This window comes from Oryzias melastigma, linkage group LG6 (assembly GCF_002922805.2).
Source record: "Oryzias melastigma strain HK-1 linkage group LG6, ASM292280v2, whole genome shotgun sequence".
Classification (NCBI taxonomy): domain Eukaryota; kingdom Metazoa; phylum Chordata; class Actinopteri; order Beloniformes; family Adrianichthyidae; genus Oryzias; species Oryzias melastigma.
Window position 1 is genome coordinate 20847123 of NC_050517.1, and position 23590 is coordinate 20870712.

General features: G+C 37.4%; 3 protein-coding genes across 8 annotated transcripts in view; 2 read left to right on the forward strand and 1 right to left on the reverse strand.

The window, feature by feature from the left end:
- Positions 1-477: 477 nt before the first annotated feature.
- Positions 478-9280, forward strand: wash1 (WAS protein family homolog 1). 4 transcript variants are annotated; one of them, XM_024281469.2, is made up of 11 exons: positions 478-892; positions 1601-1741; positions 2619-2730; positions 2811-2957; positions 5792-5928; positions 6016-6151; positions 6228-6423; positions 6508-6684; positions 6772-6930; positions 8509-8577; positions 8658-9280. In XM_024281469.2, exons 1-11 carry the CDS (start codon positions 885-887, stop codon positions 8798-8800), a joined length of 1425 nt encoding a protein of 474 aa, XP_024137237.1. In that variant the 5' UTR covers positions 478-884; the 3' UTR covers positions 8801-9280. The 4 variants fall into 4 exon arrangements, with proteins under 4 accessions (XP_024137237.1, XP_024137235.1, XP_024137238.1 ...); XM_024281467.2 differs by having other exon boundaries at positions 486-892; positions 8506-8577; XM_024281470.2 differs by having other exon boundaries at positions 493-892; positions 6231-6423.
- ddx11 (DEAD/H (Asp-Glu-Ala-Asp/His) box helicase 11) overlaps positions 8930-23590 on the reverse strand; it is a 15927-nt gene continuing 1266 nt past the window's right edge. Inside the window, exons 1-26 of one of the 3 annotated variants that reach the window (XM_024281463.2) lie at positions 17921-18071; positions 17470-17612; positions 17188-17391; positions 17024-17110; positions 16493-16629; positions 15700-15757; positions 15511-15618; positions 15301-15388; positions 15001-15203; positions 13269-13421; positions 13149-13195; positions 12999-13078; positions 12867-12908; positions 12732-12799; positions 12626-12664; positions 12408-12546; positions 12204-12338; positions 12018-12130; positions 11869-11941; positions 10462-10565; positions 10240-10389; positions 10110-10178; positions 9852-10037; positions 9697-9772; positions 9470-9624; positions 8930-9401 (exon numbers count right to left, since the gene is read on the reverse strand). In XM_024281463.2, the coding sequence (XP_024137231.1) occupies positions 9354-9401; positions 9470-9624; positions 9697-9772; positions 9852-10037; positions 10110-10178; positions 10240-10389; positions 10462-10565; positions 11869-11941; positions 12018-12130; positions 12204-12338; positions 12408-12546; positions 12626-12664; positions 12732-12799; positions 12867-12908; positions 12999-13078; positions 13149-13195; positions 13269-13421; positions 15001-15203; positions 15301-15388; positions 15511-15618; positions 15700-15757; positions 16493-16629; positions 17024-17110; positions 17188-17391; positions 17470-17598 (2691 nt within the window). In that variant the 5' untranslated portion in view covers positions 17599-17612; positions 17921-18071 and the 3' untranslated portion in view covers positions 8930-9353. Of the gene's footprint in view, positions 9402-9469; positions 9625-9696; positions 9773-9851; positions 10038-10109; positions 10179-10239; positions 10390-10461; positions 10566-11868; positions 11942-12017; positions 12131-12203; positions 12339-12407; positions 12547-12625; positions 12665-12731; positions 12800-12866; positions 12909-12998; positions 13079-13148; positions 13196-13268; positions 13422-15000; positions 15204-15300; positions 15389-15510; positions 15619-15699; positions 15758-16492; positions 16630-17023; positions 17111-17187; positions 17392-17469; positions 17613-17792; positions 17877-17920; positions 18072-23590 lie in introns of those variants that run through there. The other 2 variants (XM_024281466.2, XM_024281465.2) reach the window with 2 other exon arrangements.
- Positions 18272-23590, forward strand: fkbp4 (FKBP prolyl isomerase 4). The gene is made up of 11 exons (XM_024281471.1): positions 18272-18749; positions 19153-19297; positions 19780-19922; positions 20156-20276; positions 20768-20924; positions 21198-21288; positions 21370-21453; positions 21542-21727; positions 21873-22016; positions 22515-22610; positions 22719-23590. The coding sequence occupies exons 1-11, from the start codon at positions 18657-18659 to the stop codon at positions 22818-22820; spliced, it is 1362 nt and encodes a 453-aa protein (XP_024137239.1). The 5' UTR covers positions 18272-18656; the 3' UTR covers positions 22821-23590.

Sequence of the window (23590 nt, forward strand, 5' to 3'; positions counted from 1 at the left end):
GTTTTTTAAGGATATACCCTGGTAAGTCCTGAAGTTGCTTTATAGTTTTTATTCTTGCATTTATTTGCATTACATTCCACATCAATCAAACTTATAATTGAAATTAGTTGGAGGTAAATTTACAGCATTTATGATAATTAATGGGTGAAATTGGACATTTTACAGAGAAACTGTAACTTTTAAAAATTCTGATTCTATTTGGTTGTAAAATTATTTTTATTTTATTTTTGGTGCCATTTACTACTTATGAAGCATAATATGTGGTATGTATATATGTAGATTATCTGCTTTTCTTTTGCATATAGTTTAATGAAAATGCCAAGATTGTTGTGACCTGAATACAACTGAAAAAATATAAACATAATATTTTTTTTGTGACAAAGGGCTTTATTTCCCCAGTTTAAAATTAGCAAGCACCACTTTTGTGTATAATCTATTAGGATTCAAGAGAAAAAGACTAATGCAAAGCAAGCAGGCAAGCATAAATAAATAAAGAAATGGCCCACATAAAAAAATAGAAAAGTAAATGTAAGTTGGTCAATTATTTTACTATGCAATAAACCTTCACGGTTTTTTTTATTTTAAATTCATGTATTATTTACAATGTCTTTTTTAAATAAATGTATTTTATTTTATTCAAATTAGCCGAATTTGCTAAAGAAAATATTAGTCAAAGAAAAAAAAAATGACCAAAACAAACCAAGACGAACTCAACCAACTAAGTTTCCGACACCCCGTGAACGCAGCATGTCACGCAACGTAGAGGTCACGTGTTGTTCGGATGCGGAAGTCTAAACTGTTTTGCTAAATAAAAAGCTACCGCTACCACCGACAGTCTGGATTGTAAATATTCCTTTAATGAGGCTGAACTTTAAATCAAACCAATGGTCAGGTAAGAGTTTAGATTTTATAACTACATTCTTATAATAGGTGACGTTCTCTGTGTCGCTATTTTCCTAACCTAATAATTAGCTTATTTCTTTTTAGGATGTATTTACATAAAAATAGTGTTCATACTGTTTGAACAACCATTTATTTAGCAATAAAGGAAAATAAACGCGACGTGTTTTGCAATAAACGGTTGTTGCAACATTAGTTGAGCGCCACTGTCATGTGACAGTCAGATGAAGGTTTATGAAAAATTGTCCTTATTTTCATTTTTTATAAACCCAATTTTTGTCTTGAACATTATTAAAATACATTTACAAGAAATTAATACAAGTATGAAAAGGTTTGTCCAGTTAAACGCTTCCTGAATTAAGCATTTTGTCAATAAAATGCAATTCTGTTTAACATAGATTTTTTTATAAACAAAACTTTATTTAAAATGACAAAACAACAAAACTCGTCAATATTTTTCTTTTTTGCTAATAATATGCCTTATTCACTGGATATGGCACCAATAACAAGCACTGCAAGGCATTATGGTTTTGTTTCTTGAATTTTAAGTTAGTTATAGAAATCCTAATTATGTTCACACAACTAATGTGATATTTATGTTTGATTTATTTCTAAGCAGAAGTTCACTTGTCATGCAATAGAATAGAATAGGTTATGGTTTATGGTTTATCGGGTTGATGGTGTTTGTGTTGTTTTCCAGGATGACACACAGACACTGCCTGGAAGGCCAGGTGTACTCGGTCCCTCTGGTGCAGCCAGAGCTGAGGCGGGAAGAGGCTGTCAATCAGATCGCTGATGCGCTTCTGTATCTAGAGGCAATTTCTACAGACATATTCAAAAGGCAAGCCAAAAAACTAACTTCAAAAGAGGGAATATCCCTCAAAATTATGTCAATTTTGCATGCAAGACATTAAACTTTATTTAAGAGATCCCAGAAGTGTGTTTGAAAGTTTGCTGTTAACATTGATGGCCTTTTTGAGTGTGATTCTACAGCGATAAAGCTGTTTAAAGGAAAAAGATTGTAGTTTATTGACTTATTTTGTGAGGATTACCTTTGTCCTGTTAACATTTGAGTTGAGTCTGGTCATAACTTGAGTTAATGCTAAACTCTTTTAGCAAATGAACAATAAATGGTAAAGATTTCAAACTACTGCATCAGCCCCATGCACGTTCTAACTATTTTAACTACACCAAATGGTGGCATTTATTGATACAAAATTTTAACAATTTAAACTTTTTGAAGTATTATAATTTCACGATTATAATATTATATAATTGTATAGTTTCTTCCCACCTAATCACTTTCAAGCAATAAAAAAATGGAAAAATATAATTTTTAATGGATTCAATATGGCATATATTGTACATGTAGGTGCAAAAATGTATATTTATGAATAAAAGTGATTATAATGGAATAATTTACTTGTTTATGTTGATAGGGATATGCATGTGTGTTTGTACATTTATCTGTTATTTTAGTTAAATTTTCAATCGGTTCATTATTAAATATCCTAACTAGGTTTGATTTATAGCTATATATATATATATTTCTTTGTTTTTTCAGGTTTTTATTTTTATTTTGATTGCTTAAATAAAAAAAATCAACTGTCAAGTAGAAACCTTGTGTTTGAACAAACTTCTTTTTGTTGAGCAATAAATGTATCAATTTCTTTGAATATACATGATATTTTTATTTCATGCTGGTGCTGCTTCCATAGGGTTTCAGAGAGCGTGGAAAGGAACCGTCTCCAGCTGCAGAGCGTCTCTGACCGGATCCGGCTCGCTCAAGCCAGAGTTGATAAGATTAAAGGCAGTAAGAAGGCCACCAAGGTAACAAAGCATCAGCCTTTTGAGATGAAAACTTGTAAATTGGAGCTGTGGTGTGTAAAGCAGGTGTAATTGTGTCGTAGGTCTTCTCCAGTGCCAAGTACCCGGCCCCAGAGCAGCTCCAGGACTACACATCCATCTTCGCTGGAGCTGCAGACCCCTCATCACAAAGCTGCTCGCGCCGCAGGATTCAGAGTAAACTTCGGCCTTTTGATGAGAAAGTTCTGCAGGTGAGAGGAGTGCATAAAAATGCAGATTTTTGGTTTTGGCATCTTCTCCCACGATGATTAGCATCTGCAGTTTCAAGTTACAAACGTTGGTTTTTGTGGTGGTGCTTTCAAAGAAGCCGTCTAAACTCCACTGTATCGTGCTGGTTGGGGATTTCCTGTTGTGTGTTTTTTCTCCAGCGCGCTTCATGCTAATGTTAGCAACATGCAGATCTCATGTACACGGTCTCCAGCCACCACTGGAGCTCTGGCATCTGGAGGGATGTGGGTTTAAGATGAGCCTGAGGGAGAATACCTAATGAGTTCTGAGTAACCATCAGAAGAATCCTGTTCTAAGAACCCCACATTTGAACAAAGCCTGTTTCACCTGCAGACGGGTTCGACTTTATCTCAGCAGATATTGGGTTCAGTGAAGTCCATCAACTTCAAATAACAAACTTTAATCCGAACATAAAAGCAGAATGTTGCAACCCAATAAGTGTGTACTTGCTCATTTAAACTCTAAGTAAGTCTTTTAAAAACATAACTGGATACATTTGTTTTTTTGTTTCTCAACTACACCAAGCTTCTTGAAATTCAAAATTACCGGGATGTAACACCTATTTACATATTTTAATATTCACTAGTCTACAAATGCAAATAAATCCAGCTTTCATTTTCATTGTTTGCTCTCTTACTGCTAAAAATAGTGAGGCTTCATGAGAAAACACATTCAGATGTTTTCATTGTGTGAATGCTCTGTAAGCATAAAAACTCAATGACACTTTCAGCATTTTAAGTAATCTTTGTATAAAAACGTTCAGCTAGTTAAGGACATTCCTGCTTGTACTTTTGGTTTTGTACATTTTACGTTTCTTAGGGTTTTATGCATTTTTCAGTCACCATTGACAATTAATGGAAATTATTCTAATTTATGCAATTAAGAGCATTCAGTATGTTCAGGACATTCATGCTTTTACTTTTTAATTATGCAATTTTTTAAATTGTACGCAATTATTGAAATTTTACGCACATTTTTCATTTTTTTTCATGTAATTCTTCAAATATTTGTGAACTTTCTGCAATTTTTGCAAGTTTGGTATCAAAACATTCAGCATGTTAAGAAAATTCATGCTACTGAGGTTTTTCAGAATAATTTTGAGTCTGTATTTTTGTAACATGCCAACGTTTTTGGATAATTTGTCACCTACTGACGTTTTTTGGGCTATTCTTGAGATTATCTAATATTTTAGCACCATGCTAACGTCTTTGGCTAATTTGGCATCTAATTAGATTTTTTGGGCTACCATGGAGTTAAGCTAGTATTTTAGCAACGTGTTAGTTAGCCTTTTTGGCTCATTTGGCATCTACAGAGGTTTTGGGCTAATTTTGAATCAAGCTAATAAATTAGAAACATGTTAGCTTATTTGGCTAATTTAGCATATACTAAGTTTTTTTTGTGCTACTGTGGAGTTAAGCTAGTATTTTAGCAACAAGTTAGCTTTTTTGGCTAATTTGGCATCTACCAAGTTTTCGGGATAATTTTGAATCAAGCTAATAAATTAGAAACATGTTAGCTTATTTGGCTAATTTAGCATATACTAAGGCTTTTTGTTCTACTGTGGAGTTAAGCTAGTATTTTAGCAACAAGTTAGCTTTTTTGGCTAATTTAGCATCTACCAAGGTTTCGGGATAATTTTGAGTTATGCTAATATTTTAGCATCATGTTAACGTTTTTTGTGGCTCATTTAGCATATACTAAGGCTTTTTGCGCTAATTCTGAGTTAAGCTAGTATTCTAGCAACATGTTAGCTTTTTCTGCTAATTTGGCATCTACTGAGGTGTTGAGCTAATTTTGACTTCATACCTTTGACACATTTTTACCTTTTTTGCAGTGTTTTCGATTTTTCAAGAAATTCTTTGTGTTCCTTTAGTCCTTTAGTAACTTTAGCATTATGAAAATAGTTTTAGCATTTTCAGCAAATCCCTTCAGCAATTATAATAAACACCTTCGGTATCTTCAACAAATATCTTCAGCGTCTTCGGCGATTGCTTTCACCAAAAAACATTCACTCTAGCATTATTACAGGTAATGTAACTCTTCTAGTATCACAATAACATTTATTATCACCAGCTTTGAGAAGTATTTGAAACCACCAGTTCTAGTTTGTTTATTTATTTTTACAATTTAGGACCTTTTTGGAAAAAAAAACAAACAAAGGGTCACTGTTTTTTTATTATTATTTATTTTATTCTGTAATTTTATGTATTAATTCTATTTTTTTTTACTGTTGTTAATAGCTGCTACCTAAAATTTAAAAAAAAAGTTCAAATTGACTTTTAAAAGCTGAGAAGAAAATTGTTCTTTTGTTCTCCAGGGCTCAAATAAATGCATTTCTTTGATTTTATTTCCAGTCAGATTCTCGTTTATGTGTACATGCAGGATATGTAGAACATTAAACACACAAAGCTGTGTAAGTTAACTGTGTGTGTTTGTGTACAGATCTCATTTTAAGGGTTTTTATTTTTCATAACAAACCTCCCATTTTTTTGGGAACTTTGCGCAAACTAGCATAATAATTTCTTTTCTTCTTTTGTAGCAGTTATGTGTTGTTGTTTTGTGCGTCTGTGTGAGAGTTTGTCAGCCTGGGAGGAAAAAGAAAAGAAAACCCAATCTTGCACAAATGCATTATTCAGTGTGTTTTAGAAGCCGGGTCCCCAGTCACATCATTCGGTGTTTGTGTGTTTCTGTGCTCGTGGGCGCATCCCCGCACGGAAGCACTTCAGTAACAATCACCATTTGCATCGTTTAGGATTTAAAAGTTTGCAAGATATATTGACTTTTTTCTGCCTTTTAGGAGAAGTTAGTGCATTTTCCATTGTGCGTGAGCAACAAGAAGAGGTCTGAGGACGAGACAGAGGAAGGACTGGGCAGTCTGCCTCGAAACATCTCATCCGTCAGCTCCCTGCTGCTCTTCAATACCACAGAGAATCTGTGAGTTAGACGCACAAACACTCGCAGATGCTTCTGTTTGCAGCCAGTCTGTGCTAGCAAGTTTACACGTGTGTTTTGCATTTATAGATATAAGAAGTACGTGTTCCTTGATCCTCTGGCGGGAGCGGTGACAAAAACACACACGACGCTGGAGACGGAAAAAGAGGAGAAACCCTTTGATGCTCCTCTGTCCATCACCAAGCGAGAGCAACTGGAGAGACAGGTGCTTCAAAGATTGAGCACGCCGCTTTGCCGCCGTCAATCGTAGGATTTATCTTGATGAACTTTTCTTTGTCTAGCAGACGGCAGAAAGCTATTTCTATGTGCCAGACTTGGGTCAGGTTCCTGAGATAGACGTGCCGTCGTATCTGCCCGACCTGCCAGGCATCGCAGATGATCTGTCGTACAGCGCCGACCTCGGTCCTGGGTTTGCACCGTCCGGTCCCATACCCATTCCTGAACTGCCCTCCTTCAATGATGAGAGCAGTGCACCCGGTATGAGAGGATTTACTTTTATTATGTATTATATCATTAAAAAATGTATAAATGACGAGAAACTTGCTCTTATTTTGCTTTTAGGAGCCCTCCTTCCGTTGAGTTCTCCATCACTCTCTCCACCTCCACCGCCCCCTCCTCCCCCGCCTCCTCCCCCTGAGACTCCCCTCGCTGCTGCTCCTCCGATTGGGGCTCCGCCTCCACCGCCCCCTCCTCCCCCTCCTCCAGCGGAAAGCGCCTCAGACCAGGCACCGAGTTCCGGTGGGTCACGTCTGCAGTCGTCTCCCCTCCACTTCTGTTTCATCTCATAGAGAACGATGGGTCCTAACTCAAACTGTGGCGCTGCAGGTCCCGTGTCAGGCGCTCCGAGCGAAGTGGTTCAGCCGTCAGACGGTCGTGCCAGTCTGCTGGAGTCCATCCGCAACGCCGGGGGCATCGGCAAGGCCAAGCTGCGCAACGTTAAGGAGCGCAAGATGGAGAAGAAGAAGCAGAAGGAGCAGGAGCAAGGTGACTGCTGGAACTGAGGCGTTAGCGTGATGTTTACGACAAATCGTTCGTTTTGTGATACAAGCACCAAATTCAGCAGGAATGTACCATAGAATCCCCCATTTCAGAAAAGGACGTTCACCAAGAGAAAAAACCCAAATGGCAGCCATTTTTTTTTTAAAGATTGTGGCTTCATTATTACAAAAATATTTTATTTCTAATTGCCCCATGCTCACAAAATGCAGTCTTCAACTTGAGTGGTACCAACGGATTACTATCATATACATTTTAAAATTTCTTGTGGCAAACTTCCTTTTCTGAAAGAGGGGATCCTAATACTCATTCACGCCAAATTTGATGTTTTTACCGAAAAATGCACGAGTATTTTAATTAGGGCTGTCAAATTATTGCGATAAATTAATTAGACATTTTAGTGAGTTTTTAATCGCATTTAGCTTTTTTTTGGATTGGACGGTTACTTCCACGTTCTGCACACCTGGAGGAACATTTTATCCCGCTCATACCACGGTTATTTAAGAAATATATAAGTATTAAATAAATTATTAGAGCTTCAATCCTGCTATATTTTTTCGACATAAACCGTTTAATACGCGGTGCGGTGCGTTGTTATGGTAACAGCTTCAGCGTGAGGCGCACATGAACCACGCTCTTCTCTAGCTCCTTTTTGAGAAAGGTGATCGTCATGAAAATTAAAAAAGAAAAAAAGCATAATTTTAGAGGGAAAATTCACCTTTTGGTGCTTGTTTAGACCGGATGATGAAGCAAAAGTTTATTTTTAAAAAATAACAGTCTAAATAGTTCAATTCCACTGCTGTGTTTTGTTTCTTCCTTCTTAGATTCTCTTCTCTATTTCTTTTCTGCTTCATCACAGTCTTTAAAATGATTACATTTACCCAATTAGGTTAAATTAAACTATAACATCACTCTCATATCGCTTCTACTGTCTTGCTGTTGTGGCAAACTGTGGAAAAAGGCATATCAACATTTGAATTATGATATTAATAAGAAGTTCGTGTTCAATATTTTTTGTTATTCGTTCAAGATTGAGAAAAAAAACCTTGGTGTTGTCAAAGTAAAGGTTGGATATTTTTTATAATAAAAAAATTAATAAAGCCACCTTTTTAGATCTTTTACTCTGCCACAAACTTAAAGAAAATACCTCAAAATTAGGCTTTTTACAGCTATTTATGGGTTAAAATATTTATTAATTCAATTATCGCACAAAAATTAATTGCATGACAGCAGTAATTTTAATAACTGGTTCCGCTGACATTTAGCACTCAACCATATTTATACCCGGTTATGAGACCCGGCATAACAGGATGAAGATGATTGTTTTTCACTCGTTTTCAGCTGGATTGATTACTTTATGATCCAGTTTTTTGAGTTCATGATTGAAAAGGTTTCCACGGTCACTGCTAACATTTTCTATCGTCTTACTTTGCTTTCAGCAACTAATTAAAATTATTTTTTTTTGCATAAAGATGTTTTACTTTGATGAAAAGTTCTATTTAATCATTTAATTTAAATATGTTATTGCTTATATATTTAGAAACTTCTTGTTTCATCTCTCAGCAGTTGGGGTGTCATCCAGTGGTGGCGACTTCATGTCGGATCTCTTCAATAAACTCGCCATGCGCAGAAAAGGTGCAGCAAGACTTGGATCTTAAATAAAGTATTTTTTAATTTTTATTTATTTAAAAAAAAAATGTATTTCTTCCCTTCAGGAATATCTGGAAAAGGCCCGGCAGCCGGAGAGTCCAGTGACGCTCCAGCGGGAGCAGGAGGCGCATTTGCCAGGATTTCCGACGTCATCCCTCCACTTCCTGCGCCGCATTCAACGACAGACGACGACGATTGGGAAGCGTGACGTCCGGTAGACAGAACCCACATTGTGAAAAAGAATTCCTCGTATATTTGTTTTGACTTTTCAGTTCAACGAGACAACTTTAAGTTTATGCAATAGCTGAAAAAAAAACAACACAAATGAAGATTCTCATTCAAATTTTATTTCTTTAATGGATAGAAAAAATGTTCATAAAATTCAAAGTAAGAATGCTTCATATTTCCTAACAATGTACATTTCATCGTTGAATTATTAAGAGTTCAGAGTAAGACGTGCCTACCTGTGCTGTGCCTGCCATCCATCTACATTTTTCAGTAGTTTACATCCGTAGACCACATTTAAACACAAGAGCTAACTTTTCTAACGTCAACGAAGCAAACTGGGTCAGTGATGAAACCTGTCTGTGTGTGCCATGAAAAACCCGTCTTTATTCTGTCAGTGATGAACTCAACTCAGTTAGTTTAAAGCTGAATAGTGTTGAACAATAAAGAGCATTTATTCTCATACTGTTGGTTGAAGTGCTCTGTAAGGTGATGATTTCCCTCTGGACGCCATCATTTATAGGAAAAGTTTTCTTTCACGAGCCGTTGAGGAAGACTTGCTGCTGCTTCTTCTCCACAAAGAACTAAAAATAAATGAAGAGTCGGTACATTCACATCCTTGGTGATCATGCACATCATTTTTGTTTCTCACCTTGCGTAAGGAAGCAAAAGCGGGACCAAACGTTGCGTGTGTGCTTGTGCGGCTCCTGATCCAAGCTGGAAGTTTGGAGAGCGTGGCGGGACGAGAGTAACGCCTGTCACACAGCACTATCGCCGAATAGTCGCCACGGTGACGGATAGCTCGACCTACGGAGACGAGACGCTTTTGTTAACTAAAAATAACGCAACTCCGTTTTCTGCATCTGTTGCCGTGGTTACCTATGGACTGATTGACAGCTTTCATGCAGAGGTTCTCAACTAGTGCTTGTCCGGGGCTCCTTCCGTGACTGTGAGGCTAAAAAACAAAAACTTATCATGTTTTCTTCTGATAAAAAAGAGAATTTCTATCATAACTTTAAAGAAGCTGGACCCACCAGGTGTTTGTTCAAATATGACATCTTTTCCTGCAGCTCCGGGGATTTTATGTTGGGATACGGCATTCCAACCATTACCACACACCTGCCCAAGTCGTCCGAGAAGTTGATTCCTTCGCTCATCTTTCCTCCAACCACAGAAAAAAGCAACGCTCCCGTCAGTCCACTGCTCTCCTGAGCGCTCCTCTACAACCAAAGAGGAAAAGTGCTCAGTAAATACACATTAGCTCTGGTTTGTTAGCCGCTTCGCCCAGTTACCTGGATACAACGGGAGAACTCGCTCAGCACTTGCTCCACCAGGTTGGCCTTTTTTGGCTCCTGGAAGATCTAAGAGGACGTTGGAGTCAGGTTTAGATGGACGTCTTCTAGAACATTTAAGTGATGATACCTTCTTCTTAGTGGACAGTCGGGTTAGCGCGCCGCTGGCCTCCCAGTGACAAATGATCCGCCTCAAATATTCATAGGAGGGGAAGAAACACACGACCCCACCGGGGACCACGTTGCAGATGTTTGAGAGAATGCGTCCCGTTTCGTCCATCTGTTAGAGGAGAGCGGAGCAGGCATAAACGATGAGATCACGAGCCACCCAACGACTCGTGTCTTCTGTTACCATGCTCGGTAAATCTCTGCTTTGGAAGGTGAAGTCCAGCTCCTGGCCAGATGGACCGCTGCTCATGACGATGGGAAGAATGTTCTCCGGGGGAATGACGTGACCTGACAGGTGAGGACAGTTTAACAGGTCATTTCATGTTTGGTTTATATTTTTATGATCTTTTTCAAAACATTAAGACACAAATAAAACACTACTGTATGGGGGTTTACTTTATCTTTATTTTTTACTCCAGTTTAAGCCTTTTTTTCATGTTAAAAAGTAGAAAAGAAATGTAAGTTCTACTTATTTTCAAAGGTTGTGTCCAAAGTCCCTAACTGTAAGTGCACTTTTTTTGCTCTGGAAATTTCCCAGAATTCCCCGAGAAAATCTTTATGTACATCGATGCTCATTAGATTGACGAATATAGACCATGATGCATTGCATTTGAACAATTTTGCATTTGACAAAACTGTTTAAATTAAATACTATGTTCTTATTAATTAGGTTTTTACTTCAGCAAATAGGTTTTGTCCTATACGCTATTTTTTTTTAAAGTAGTGAGCGCATGTCTGAATTAATTAATTAATAATTAAGTCCCATTAATTTATTATGTCTCAAGCGAAAAATAATAAAAAAAAGCATAATTTGGCTGCAGTTTAGGACTGCCACAATTGGTTGATTCTTCACAATGCTGACTAATAAAATAGTCCACGACTAATTTAATTTTACAATGCGTACTTTCTAATACTGTGTCCCATTGTCTTTGACACACATGCGCAGTAGTACTGGAGTACCACAACAACACGCTAACGGAGCTGCAAAGTGGGAAACATTGAAAAATAAAAGAAAAAAGTGTCCAGTGTAATTTCTACAAGGCAGAACTTGTGTTCCATGTGACCGAGTATAGTGCTGAAGAGGGATCATCGTCTAGCTAAGCTAAGCTAACATTAGCGCAAACAGAGAGCAAACTTAGTAGCTAAATGTTTTATGTGCATTCAGCTCCCATTGAAGTGAAATGTCTCAGCTGAATCAAAAGTGATCAAGTTTTTCTGCGAGACATCATACAGTTTGTAATTCTATAGTGAAGTTGAATACAGTTGTGACTGCTCAGCACCACAAAATGCCTTTTTGCTATTTTTACTATTCATTTTTAGTTAGCATATAGCTTAAACACTTCAAGTTTAGAGCTAATGATGGTTAAGATGTGTGATTTATATCCAGTTTATGTGAGATCCGATTAGTCGACTAATCGAAAAATAATCAGTGATTAGTCGACTATTAAAATATTAGTTTGTGGCAGTCCGACTGCAGTTGATGTTCTTTAAAATATTGTGATAATTGATCCATAATCACTTAATGAAAGGCAAGAATTGACTAAAGTCTATTATTAATTTATAAAGTCTTGGAGAGAAAAGCATCACTCACCGCAGGTAAACTCCACGATGCGCTCTTGTCCCACTCCAGCAGAAAGCAAAAGCTCTTCTTTAAAGTCTGAAACCTACAACATTTTCTTAATGTGATTAAAAAAAACACATCAGATCCCTTTGATTTTGTTTAATTTAAACCCATCTTACAGGCTGCATGGTTCCTCCAGCAATGATGACGGATCTGCACTCCTTCAGAACCTCAGCAAAGTGGACCGCTGGGTTCAGCAGAAGGAACTTGACGCTGCTTTCTGACAAAGTGCCTAAAAGAGGAAATTTTTGTGTATTCTTTAGTTGTAATTTTACACGTCCATCAGTCTCCACGTAGAATAATACCTTCTCTGTGCACCACAACTCTCCCATCAGCGTTGGTGTTGGTGAGAGCCAGGAAGAAACCTTCAATCTGCATCATGGGAGATGCAGAGAGCACTTTCTCTGCCTCGGCTGACTCCTGCAGGTCTGCTTGAGCAACTACACATCAATATTCACATTAATAATGTATTTATTTATTACATATTTTACAAAGAGGGTTCCACTGACCAGATGCAGAGTTCTGATTGCTCTTTAGTGTCTTTAGGTAGTTGAGTAACCCTTCTGTGCGTCGGTTCTCCTTATTTAAGGAGTTCTGGGCGTGCAGCGTCACACCTGAGCCGGCGTATTTCTCCACAAACCCGCTGAGCTGCAGGGAGACGCTACAGGTAAATGTTTCCTAACAATAGATAACACCCAGAAGTGCAGGAGAAACGTCCAGCTCTCACCTTCCTGCTGATCATGCTCTTCTCAAAGTATCTCTGTAACTACAGAAAGAGTGAAAATGTGAGATTTGAAGACGTCACTTATAAGACATGGTTCTGTTAGAACTACCTTAAACCAGTTGATGTTATCGACCTCGGCCTTGAAGAGGAAGTTGTTAATAGTATGCATCTCTGTTCCTACAAGAAAAACATCAGGTTAGAGATTTTTGCATTTATGAGGATTCTGTGTTAAAAATTGACAAACCTGTTTGTGTATTCTGACTCTGGGGGTTCTGTCCGACTTTACCTGCAAAGTAAAAGACGTTCAGCGGAGTCCTGAAATACAGATTTAATGTCCGGCCAGTTGGTCTGAGCGGTTACAAACTAAACGTTTCACCTCCCAACACTCGGACCAGCCTCTCGATGGCAAAGAGAATTTGTTTGATGTACATCAGGTTTTTAGCCTTCAGTCTGCTCCTGATGATGAAGATAATTCAGTCAAAAAAGGGGAAAGTATGTGAATTAAAGTCTGCTGCACAAATCTTACCTGTAGCGGTCTGCATACTGAGTAAGTTGGGAATGTGCACGGCAAAGCTGCAAAAAATTTGATAAAAACATTAAACAAATAAAAAAAATGAAATAGAAGTCGTTTAAAAAAGCTGCTCACCTGTGATCCATTGAGCTCCGAGCTATGAATGCAGGAGAGAGTGTCGCTAAGATTGTGAGCTTCGTCTATTATCACCACCTGGTCCTTCAGCTGGACCCCCGCCGCCCGTCTCGTAGCTTCATGAAGCACCATCTGATACGGCAAAACCACCAACTGCACGAAAAGCAGACCACATCTTCAATTTGGTTAAAAACGCCATGATCATAAATAAAAGACTGAGAATTTTTTTTTTTTTTATTTAAAAAGAGTCATGGGGGACATTAAAGTTACTTAACCCTTTAACTGCCAGCTCAACCAAACAGAGGGAAACATTTTGAAAACGTGTCATTAAAAATATTGATTTTGTGTATTACTCCCAAAGGTACGGAGCCCCTAAAGGGAAATCGAGGTAAAAATTTAAGTAAACTTTTTTTTCCTGAAAATTTAAATAATAATAATATTTTTTATGAAAAACATTCTGGTTGGTATTGGATGCCCACCACCAGATAGTAACTGGTGCAAATGAATTAGTACCCAGAACATTTTAATTCAGTTTTTTGAGAAAAATATATAAATAAATGTTTAAAAAACAGCTACTATTTGGTGTGCACCACTTACTAACCAGAATTTTTTTTAACTAATTTAATTAAAAAAAAAACAAGTTCTAGTTAGTAACCAGAACTTTTATTTTTATTTAATTTTCTTAAATAAGTACTTTTAGAAAAAAATAAAATCTTAATTCAATTATTTTTTTTAACTTTGATGTCCCTTTAGGGGTTCTGTACCAAGGCAATGAGCAGCAGAAAAAAAATTACATTTTTGTGTTTTTTTTTCTTTTTTTGGTTAGTTAAAGGGTTAAAAGCCTCCCAAAGGTACAAAGCCCCTAAAGAGAAATTGAAGAAAAAATTGAAGTAAAAAATTTTTTTCCAAAAATGTAAATACTAATATATTTTTTTTTAAGTATTCTGGTTGGTAACGGATGCCCACCACCAGATAGTAACTGGTGCAAATCAATTAGTAATCAGAACATTTTTCCGTTAATTCAATTTTTAGAGTATAAGTATTTTTTAGAAAAAAAAAATTATAATTCTTCTTTTTTTAAATTTTTTTTTATGTCCCTTCAGGGGGTTCCGTACCAAGGTAAAAAGTAGCGAAAAAAATACTTTTTTTTGAGTAGTTTAAGGGTTAAAAGCCTCAAAAACTATATTTCAGAAATTTAAAGCAATTTTGAGTAAGCAAAGAAGGAAAATTGGACACAAGAAAAGAAATTTACACTTGTATTTTATGCCTGCATTTAAAATTAGGCATAAAAATGAATATTAATAGAAGTAAAATAGTGTAAGCTGCCTGAATTCACATTGCAATTGCCCCAAATGGAGTTTAAAAATATTAGTATGTGACGTATTTCTACAAAAAAATAACATTGCTCCTATCTTAAATGTACATAAAGATACATTTTTAGAGAAATTGTCAATTTAATGTTAGCTATTTTAAGTGTGAAGACCATCATTCATCCAGGATGGTTCCATATCAGTAGGTTTTTAAAAATAATAATTAAAATATATTAAAAAAGGTCATCTAAATGTAGTTTTTACAGTTGAAGCAGAATGGATTCAGTTGATCCATTCTGCTTCAACTGTAAAAACTACATCCAGATGACCTTTTTCAATTTATTTTTTTACACTTTCTCTGTTTCCAATCAACAAATTTAGCACAGACATGAGCAAACTACACCTGAATAGAAGTGGTTTACCTGTGCAGGGGGAACTGCTAGGCGAGTGGCGTAATACGGGCACGAGTGCGTCTCTTTTCCCACTTTCATCAGCTGCTCAATGTCATAGACGCTTCCAAGAACCTCATCCCTCATCTGCTGCAATGCAGAGGCTTTGTTGAAGGGACACACACTCTTGGCTGGACCTCGTTTGCGTTTTGCACCATCTTCAGGATGCTGCTTTTCTGCAAAAACGACAGAATTTATTTTTTTTTTTTCACACCATGTATCACACAGAGACAAATATATTTAAAGATCAAGGTAATACAGCAGTACACATACCGTGCTTGTTTTTCTGCATCTCCATGCAGCGGTCATTAATGCGCTGAATGCTGCCAAGGCGCCGCACCTCTTCATTAATGCACAGATTCTGTTGAGCACAGAGTGTTATATTAAAACGGCTTGGTAAATTCAGACATTTTTACAGATAAATATATGTTTCATAAATAATGTATGAAGTGTTGATTTTATTCTTTAAGTGTGGAGGAATACCTGTCGAGATCCCAGAGTGACCAGACTGATGTCCTTACTGAACGGGCTCTTTTGGACCTCATGGACAAACTGGGCCAGCTGGGAGTGAGTACGACTGCAGTAATAGATCTAAAAAACACAATTAGTGAGTGAGCTTGAGTATTAAATTCAAGAAAAGTGGGGTTTTTTCCCCTCTTTTATTGGATATACCTTAGTGACATGTTCTTCAACTAGCTCGTCATCTTCCTCGTCCTCACCTCCAAGTAATCTGTACATGTAAACACATCCGACTGTAAATTTTGGAGTTTTATAACAGTATTTTAGGTAGGGCTGGGTATTAATTCTAATTTACAGATTCACAAGAGTAAATAACTTGATTCCGATTTCTTTCGATTCTTCAATTAAATTCATTTTGAGTTTACACATTTAGACACATTTGTTTAAAAATAATTATAATCTACTATGTTTTAAAGATATAATCTGATACAGTTCACATACTGTAAAATAATGAGATTAGTAATGGCATAAAGTGTTACATGGTTTTTCAGAAGGAGAAGTTCTAACAAAAATGTTCAGATCATTAACATTGTAAACATTGTTCTGCATCTCCTGGAAGGCGTTTCAATTTGGCCACTAGGTGGCGATCGCGCTATAGCAATACACCTTATTCCGGAGGAAGAAGAACGTATGAACAAAAAACTGTGTTTTAGACAACAAATGGTTACTTTAAAGAATATTTCCTTAAGAGTTTGGAAAATTCATACCTGTAAGTATATAAAGATGTTCATTTAGTCAGCAACGTATGTTTAGGTCGACTGAGTCGTCCTATGGGAAATTCCATTATACGTTAGCATCAAGCTAGCAGACGTAAGCTTTGTGTGCTAAATCGATTTATATTTTTATGAATCGATTATCGATCTATTGAGATTAAATCGATTATTCGACTTTTTTAACCCAGCCCTAATTTTAGGACAGTTAAATACAGCTTACTGACTGGGCTTACCTGCTTTTGCTCTTTGAATCATCATCGCTCTCGTATTCAGCAACAATGTGCTCCTCATCTTCTTGATCTCCTGGTACTTCAGCTTGATCCTCTTTACTGAGCTGAAGCAACTTGAAGGCCTCATCATCTTCATGGCTCTACAAACCCAGTTAAAGTCATTAAACTCCAATCATCCTTTGATCTATTGTAAAAGTGTTCCTGTGGTCTTTTAATTGTGATTACATGGTTTTTAGCTTAAATCAATAACGCCTGTGTCGTATTCAGGGACATAGTTTCTGCAGAGCAGCAGAAGTTCATTAGAAATGTTTTTATCTGCTCCTGATTCCCAATGATTTGAATAAAAAATACTCAGAATACAATTTCAAGCTTAATTTCTTTAAATATGTTCTCCCTCATGAGGAGAATTCTACAGGAACATGTTAAAAAAAACACGATTTTCATTGGAGATGGTCTTAAACGTATTCGGTGAATCTGTTTTCTTGAGGAATCAAACATCCTGTGACCAAAGCCCTTCTGTAAAATATAGCTCACCTTTCTTTTGAGAGCATACTTAAGCTGAGCGTTATTTCTGATCATTTCCAATCGCTCTTCTCTCTTCTTCCTCTTTAAGTCTTCCTCCTATGATAAAAGCATGAGTACAGTCAGCAGGTTTGTGGATTTCAGCCTGACATGTAATGTTTTCTTACTGTGTTCACCTTCAGTTTGGATACCAGATCTCGTTCTGCCTTCTTTTGGACAAAATCAGTGATCCAGTCCGGTTCTGCTGAGGAGCTGGTGGTGGTAGAAGTGGAGAGAGCTGCTTCTCCTTCCTGCAGCAGTGCAGCTGCCTCCTGTCTCTTCTTCTCATCATAATCTCTCAGCCAGCTCAAAGCTCCACATATCAGACTCAGGGACTTGCCCTGGATCGACATCATTTCAGTGAATTTAAATAAAGTTTTTAGTTAAATCCTGCAGTCAGAGGTTGTTGTTCCACATACCGTTCCAGTTGGACTTTCAAAGATGCCCACTTTGCCTTGGTCGAGCGCTCTGTAGAGGGCTTGCATGAACTGCTCCTGGATATCATACGGCTGGTAGGGGAATGGAAATGTGTCCCTTCCACTTTCCATGCTCCTAATGTTCTCTGAGGATCACAACAATCATGTTCAGATCAGCTCCTATCAACATTTATCAGAGGCAAATCGAAAAATGACCAAAACAGTCTAAAAACCCGAAAAATGTTGACGTAAATCCATCTAAAGTGTTGTACTTTACTGCAAAGTTTCATTTTAATGCGGATGTCATAACAAGCTAACCAACAAACCTGGAAGCTAGCGACAAAAAAACACCCCTAATACGCAGTTAATATAACAATATTAAGATTTCATATTTTGCCAACTGCTAAAAAACGTGTTAATGTATCAAACTATTACTTTTATGGAGTTAACTTACCGTATCTTCTACCTATCTGCTCTCACTGCTACTCTTTCAACTACGCGCCAACAAACAGAAGTGGTCACAGACTCTGGCCAATAGGAAGCCAGATGAAAATGGGAGGATATATTTTACTGCGCAGGACTACATTTGTGGTCGGAGCTACTCTAGAAATTTCCACACGTTGTCCTTTCTAGAATTTATTATTTCATAATTTACTAAATATATCCCTGGCTTCCTAAAACTCTATTTATGCAGTGGCAAGAAGTAATCGTAAAAGTATAATTTCGTCTATCCCTATTTTAGCACCGCCCTTGTGAAATGCGCTTGTGTTTTAATAGAACACATCAAGTGAGCGTCCCTCCCCCCTGCTCTCACACTGTCTGGAAAGTTCTCTGCCCTTCTATAAACGCTTGTCAGAACCCGTGCTGCCAGACAACGTTAACGGAAAGCATCTCCACTCAACTCCAGTCAGCTAGTTTGACACGAGTGTGGTTAGTCGTTGCAGGTTTGGCTGCTTTCAGTTTCACGCCGGAACGCGTGTCGTTTTATTAAGCTAGGAATTAGCAAGAAAAGCGAAGAGTTTCGGAGCGACGCCTGCTAGCTTGACATTGTTGACAGTTGGCTCCTTGTTTGCGCCCTCGGCGTGCTTTGAGAAGTAACTAGCCGTAGCCAAACGTTGCTACTAACTACTAGTGTCAGTGGTCTCGGGGTTTTTTCTCTGCAAGTCCTAGCTCAAAGCTTTCGTCTGAAAATGACCGCGGAGGAGCAGGCAAACGAAGGACAGCACACCATCCCGCTGGAAGGGGAGGACATCACGCCAAAGAAAGATGGGGGTGTTTTAAAGGTAACTGGGTTTGGAGTAATTATCTTAACTGAAGCATATTGCTAGGTTAGCTGGCTAAGCTAACATTAGCCTAGTTGTTAAATACACGTTTAAGTTCATATTTTATTGCAATTAGCTACTATACGCTCATGATTATAACATAGTAAACACTATTTATTTTTATTCGTAGATTTATTTATTTTTTTCTTCTTGGAAATTTATTGTTGGGTTGTCAATTATATCGATTGATGACCATGCAACCTAATCCAGTTCTAGAAAGGTCTGGAGCCTTGAGCTAATGTTTTTTAAAATAATTAAACGGTAGATATGCACAACCAGAACACTAAATACAAATACTAACCTACTTTATTTCTACAAATGAGGAAAGAAACAGACTTGCAGTTGAATCCAATTGTTTTTGCAGGTTATTAAGAGGGAAGGCACAGGAACTGAACTCCCCATGACTGGTGACAAAGTGTTTGTCCATTATGTGGGGACGCTTTTGGATGGGACACACTTTGACTCCAGCAGAGACCGAGGAGAAAAGTTTTCCTTTGAGTTGGGCAAAGGTTGGTTTCTAATCTTTTACCTACCTATAAGCTGTATTTTCCTGCTGAGAAAGATTCTTTTTTGTTGTTTTGATGATGTCTACGTACCACCATGGGGGTTTAGAGTGTTGTTTTTGAGGCAAAAAACTAATTTTTGTAACTTAATTTAATATTTTTTTGATTGGGAATGTTAAAAATTTTACAGAAAGCAGATACACTTTCTTAATCCTAGGTACTAAATTTTCGGGATGCATCTGTCACCCCTCTTATTAAATACTGGTGACTCCTTAGCTGTTATCTAGAAAAGGAGGACTTTCACCATTGTTGTTTCTGGAGTTAAAAGTTGCCCAATTCATAAACTGAGGTTAAATGATTTGTTACTAGCAAAAATTTACGACTTAGATCGGCGCTTTTTGAATTTTTTTTTTTTTAGACCAGGTAGTGAATACATGCCTGTTGTTATTGTGCAGACGATTCAGATTTTATCTTCTATCTTTATTTAGGTCAAGTAATAAAAGCATGGGACATTGGTGTGGCCACAATGAAAGTGGGAGAGCTCTGCCAACTCATCTGCAAGCCAGAGTATGCGTATGGATCTGCAGGCAGCCCGCCCAAGATACCCCCAAATTCCACTCTCGTTTTTGAGGTAAGGTTTCAGATATATACTTCCAGTACTATCCACTTAAGTTGGAACTTTTTCTGTTTAAAACTGAAGAAAACATTTAATTTTTTTTTTTTTTATCTGCTGTACTGACTTAAATGAATTAAAAGCCTATAAAAGCATTTCTCAAATTCTGTCTGGTATTTAGCAGTAATAATTTCTCTGTATTTAGGAATATGTTGGACTCATCCAGATAATTTTCTTCTCTTCCCTTTTAGGTTGAACTGTTTGAATTTCGAGGAGAAGACATAACGGATGATGAAGACGGAGGAATCATTAGACGTATTATCACAAAAGGAGAGGGATATTCTAAGCCAAATGAAGGGGCTACTGTTGAAGGTAATACACTGACATTTATGCAACTCTTTTACGTCAGTCCTGATAATTACGACACTGCAGGCTAAAATGTAATTTAATGTGTATATATTGAAAGCACAGTGAAAATGTATTACCCCTAAAACCATAGTAAATGAATTTTGTGCAAATTCTGATTGACTTAAAGCAAAAAGGTACATTTAAAAATGGGAAATTAACATGTCCAATTAGAATTATTTTCTCGGTCACATTTTGCTTTAAATTTTATTTTTGCCGCATTACTTGGTTGTCACAAAATTTTACTAAATTAACTCCTTTCCTATATTAAATCTTGCAGTCAGTTGTCTTGAAATTATTGTATTTTTAAGTCTTCCTGTGCTTAACCTAGAAACCAGAAAACTTTAACAACAATGTGACAGAAAAAGGAGGAGATTTCCAGAGCTTCACTTGAGTCAGTTACAGAGTAAACCTATAGGAGTGACACAACCTGACCTGCAAACTTCTATCCCTCTCAGTCACTGTGCAGGGCACTCACGATGAACGCATTTTTGACGAGAGAGAACTGAAATTTGAGATTGGAGATGGAGAAAGTTTTAACTTGCCAGCTGGAGCGGAGAAGGCTATCATGGCCATGGAGCAAGGCGAGGAAGCCTTATTCACCATTAAGCCTAAGTATGATTACATAAGATTGTAGTTCTTTAACCATCTTAAAACGGCCAAATATCAAACTAAAGTGTTGTAAAGTCGGTTTAATGCCATAATGGTTCAGAAAAGCAAAATGGATTTCTACATCTTTTTAGCTGCTCAGAAAAAGTTTATTAAAAGTTTTTTTTCCCCCATTAATCTGAATTGTGAAAATAGCAGATAAGCATATATGTTGTGTGCTAAATGTTAACTTCACTAAAGACCATAATTACGCTAATTTTTCACCTATTCTTCCTTTAGGTATGGCTATGGTAATTCAGGGAATGCAAAGTTTAACATTCCTGCTGGAGCAACATTGCAGTACAAGATTAAGCTCACGGCCTTTGAGAAGGTAAACAGATCTGGATTATGTGCTGCATGTTCTGCTTTTCCTTACACTGCTGCAGTACTTACGATTTTCTTACAAAAACAGGCAAAGGAGTCGTGGGAAATGAACACGCCAGAAAAGTTGGAGCAGAGCAGCATCATCAAAGAGAAAGGAACGCAGTATTTTAAGGTAGACTTTTTTTATTATTATTATTCTTGGAATCAAAGACCTTGCAGCACTTTGATGTTCTGTAACCTGTCACCTCCATATGTCACAGGATGGAAAATACAAGCAGGCGTCTGTGCAGTACAAAAAGATAGTTTCATGGCTAGAACATGAGTCTGGTTTGTCAGAGGAAGATGAAAAGAAGGCAAAGACGCTGAGGCTGGCTGCACACTTGAACCTGGCCATGTGCTACCTTAAGCTTCACGAACCGAGCCAAGCTCTGGAAAACTGTGACAAAGTAGGACACATTTATTAGCTTTAAGTTATTTTTGTGCATCGTTTTCCCCCCGAATGTGTATGTATTCAAGCTGTCTTTGTGGATTGTGTTAACTTGTGGATTGTGTTAACTTGACTAAAACGCCGCCTCTGTACGCCATTTACAGGCTTTGGAGATGGACTCCTCCAATGAGAAAGCTCTGTTTCGAAGGGGGGAGGCCCTCTTTGCTATGAATGAGTTTGACAAGGCAAGAGATGACTTCCAGCGAGTAGTGCAGCTCTATCCTGCCAACAAGGCTGCTAAGAGTCAGGTACAGCATCACAAAAACAGCCAAACTTTTCATCCGCTTCCCTTTACAGTTTTTTAATTTTTATTAATGAAACTAAAGCCTAGGCTTCAAATAAGAGTATTTAAACTAGAAAGTTCTAAATATACTTAGATGTGGTGGTCGAGTTGTAATTTCTTTTTTAAAAAACTAGAGGTACCAAAACTTGTGAACCCCTACTGCATTGTTTATTAGTATTACTTTATTATCCCTTGTAACAATATAAGAAACTATTTGAAAAAGGAGATTGCATTATTCTTCAGTTTAGGATAAACAAGACAAACTTTATTGCTCTTGTATTGTTTATAAATCAACAAATTATTGAATACGTTTTAATAATGTGTGTTTACAAACTTGCATCCAAATAAAAATATTGTTTCAATTAAAAAAATTGAAGTTAATAATTGATGATCATGGTTTAGATTGAGTGGTACTTTGTGTTTTTCCAAAATGCTAACCTTGGTTTTTGTGTTGTCTTTTCAGGTCATGCTCTGCCAGAAACGTCTGAAGGAGCAGCATGAAAAAGACAAACGCATTTATGCCAACATGTTCCAGAAATTTGCAGAAAGAGACTCTAAGGTGATTTTGTTTTTCTGACTATAACCACAAGAGGGCGCAACGAGCTCATGTTCATGTAGTGAGGGACATGAGAAGGTTCTAATGTGGTTTGTTTTTTCTCCTGAGCAGAAAGAAGCAGGAAAGGTGAAGAGTGATGACAAGGAGAATGGAACTGAGGAAATGGAGGTGGAGGATGGAGAGAAGGAAGCTGCAAGTGAAGCAAAAGCGTAAATGAAGATCCATGTCTGTGGTTCAACTGTTATTTAGACTTTTGGAACTGGGCATTCAGGCCATCAATGTTTAAAGTGTGAACGTGAGAATGAGTGATAGCGAGCACTGACCTAGAGCGCGTCTTTCTTCATGTCCGAGCTTTCTGGCATGGCAGCTAGCTGAGTGAGTGAGAGAGAGAGAGGGGCGTGCTCAGCTGATGGCACTATGGGATGTGGATTTCACAGATAAATCGTCTCCACCTTGACCCCAAACCTTTCAACTCAGCTTTAAACTGTGCATGTTAGCATTTTGGGTAAAAAGCAAATGTAGAATTTCCAAACCCTCATCTGTGAAGGGCTATACTTTTTACATTGTATTACCTTCTGTCTTAAACCCTTTTTTTAATTATTTGATCCTCCTTTAGCCTCATGATGGGCCTCTTGATCAATTCCTGGAGTTGTGACTGTTCACCTATTCTTAATTTTGAATGTTGGTGCCTGTGTGTCCAAAGCGTGGATCCTTTAGCAGCACTGTAGAAGAGGGATGGTGATGAAGCTCTCTTCTAATCCCGGGGGTACAGGACTGTTCACATTTTCTCTGAAATATTCATACTTCTCCTTCCCCTTTCTGTTATTGTGTTTGTGATATTCTCAGAGATACAACGGAAAACGTTTTCAAGCAGCTACTGTAATATGTGTGAGTTTATGCTGGAAAGTTGAGGGGAAAGTTAGTCTCAACTGAAAATGAAATGTATGTATACAGCTTATTACAGAAGTCGAAGACAACTATAG

Coding starts and splice junctions, on each gene's coding strand:
- wash1 (XM_024281467.2), top strand. Junction 6,424..6,507: donor TGATGAGAGCAGTGCACCCG/GTATGAGAGGAT, acceptor TTTTGCTTTTAG/GAGCCCTCCTTCCGTTGAGT. Junction 8,578..8,657: donor ACTCGCCATGCGCAGAAAAG/GTGCAGCAAGAC, acceptor TCTTCCCTTCAG/GAATATCTGGAAAAGGCCCG.
- fkbp4 (XM_024281471.1), top strand. CDS start 18,657: ATGACCGCGGAGGAGCAGGCAAACGAAGGACAGCACACCATCCCGCTG. Junction 20,277..20,767: donor TGAAGGGGCTACTGTTGAAG/GTAATACACTGA, acceptor TATCCCTCTCAG/TCACTGTGCAGGGCACTCAC. Junction 21,728..21,872: donor CTCTGGAAAACTGTGACAAA/GTAGGACACATT, acceptor CGCCATTTACAG/GCTTTGGAGATGGACTCCTC.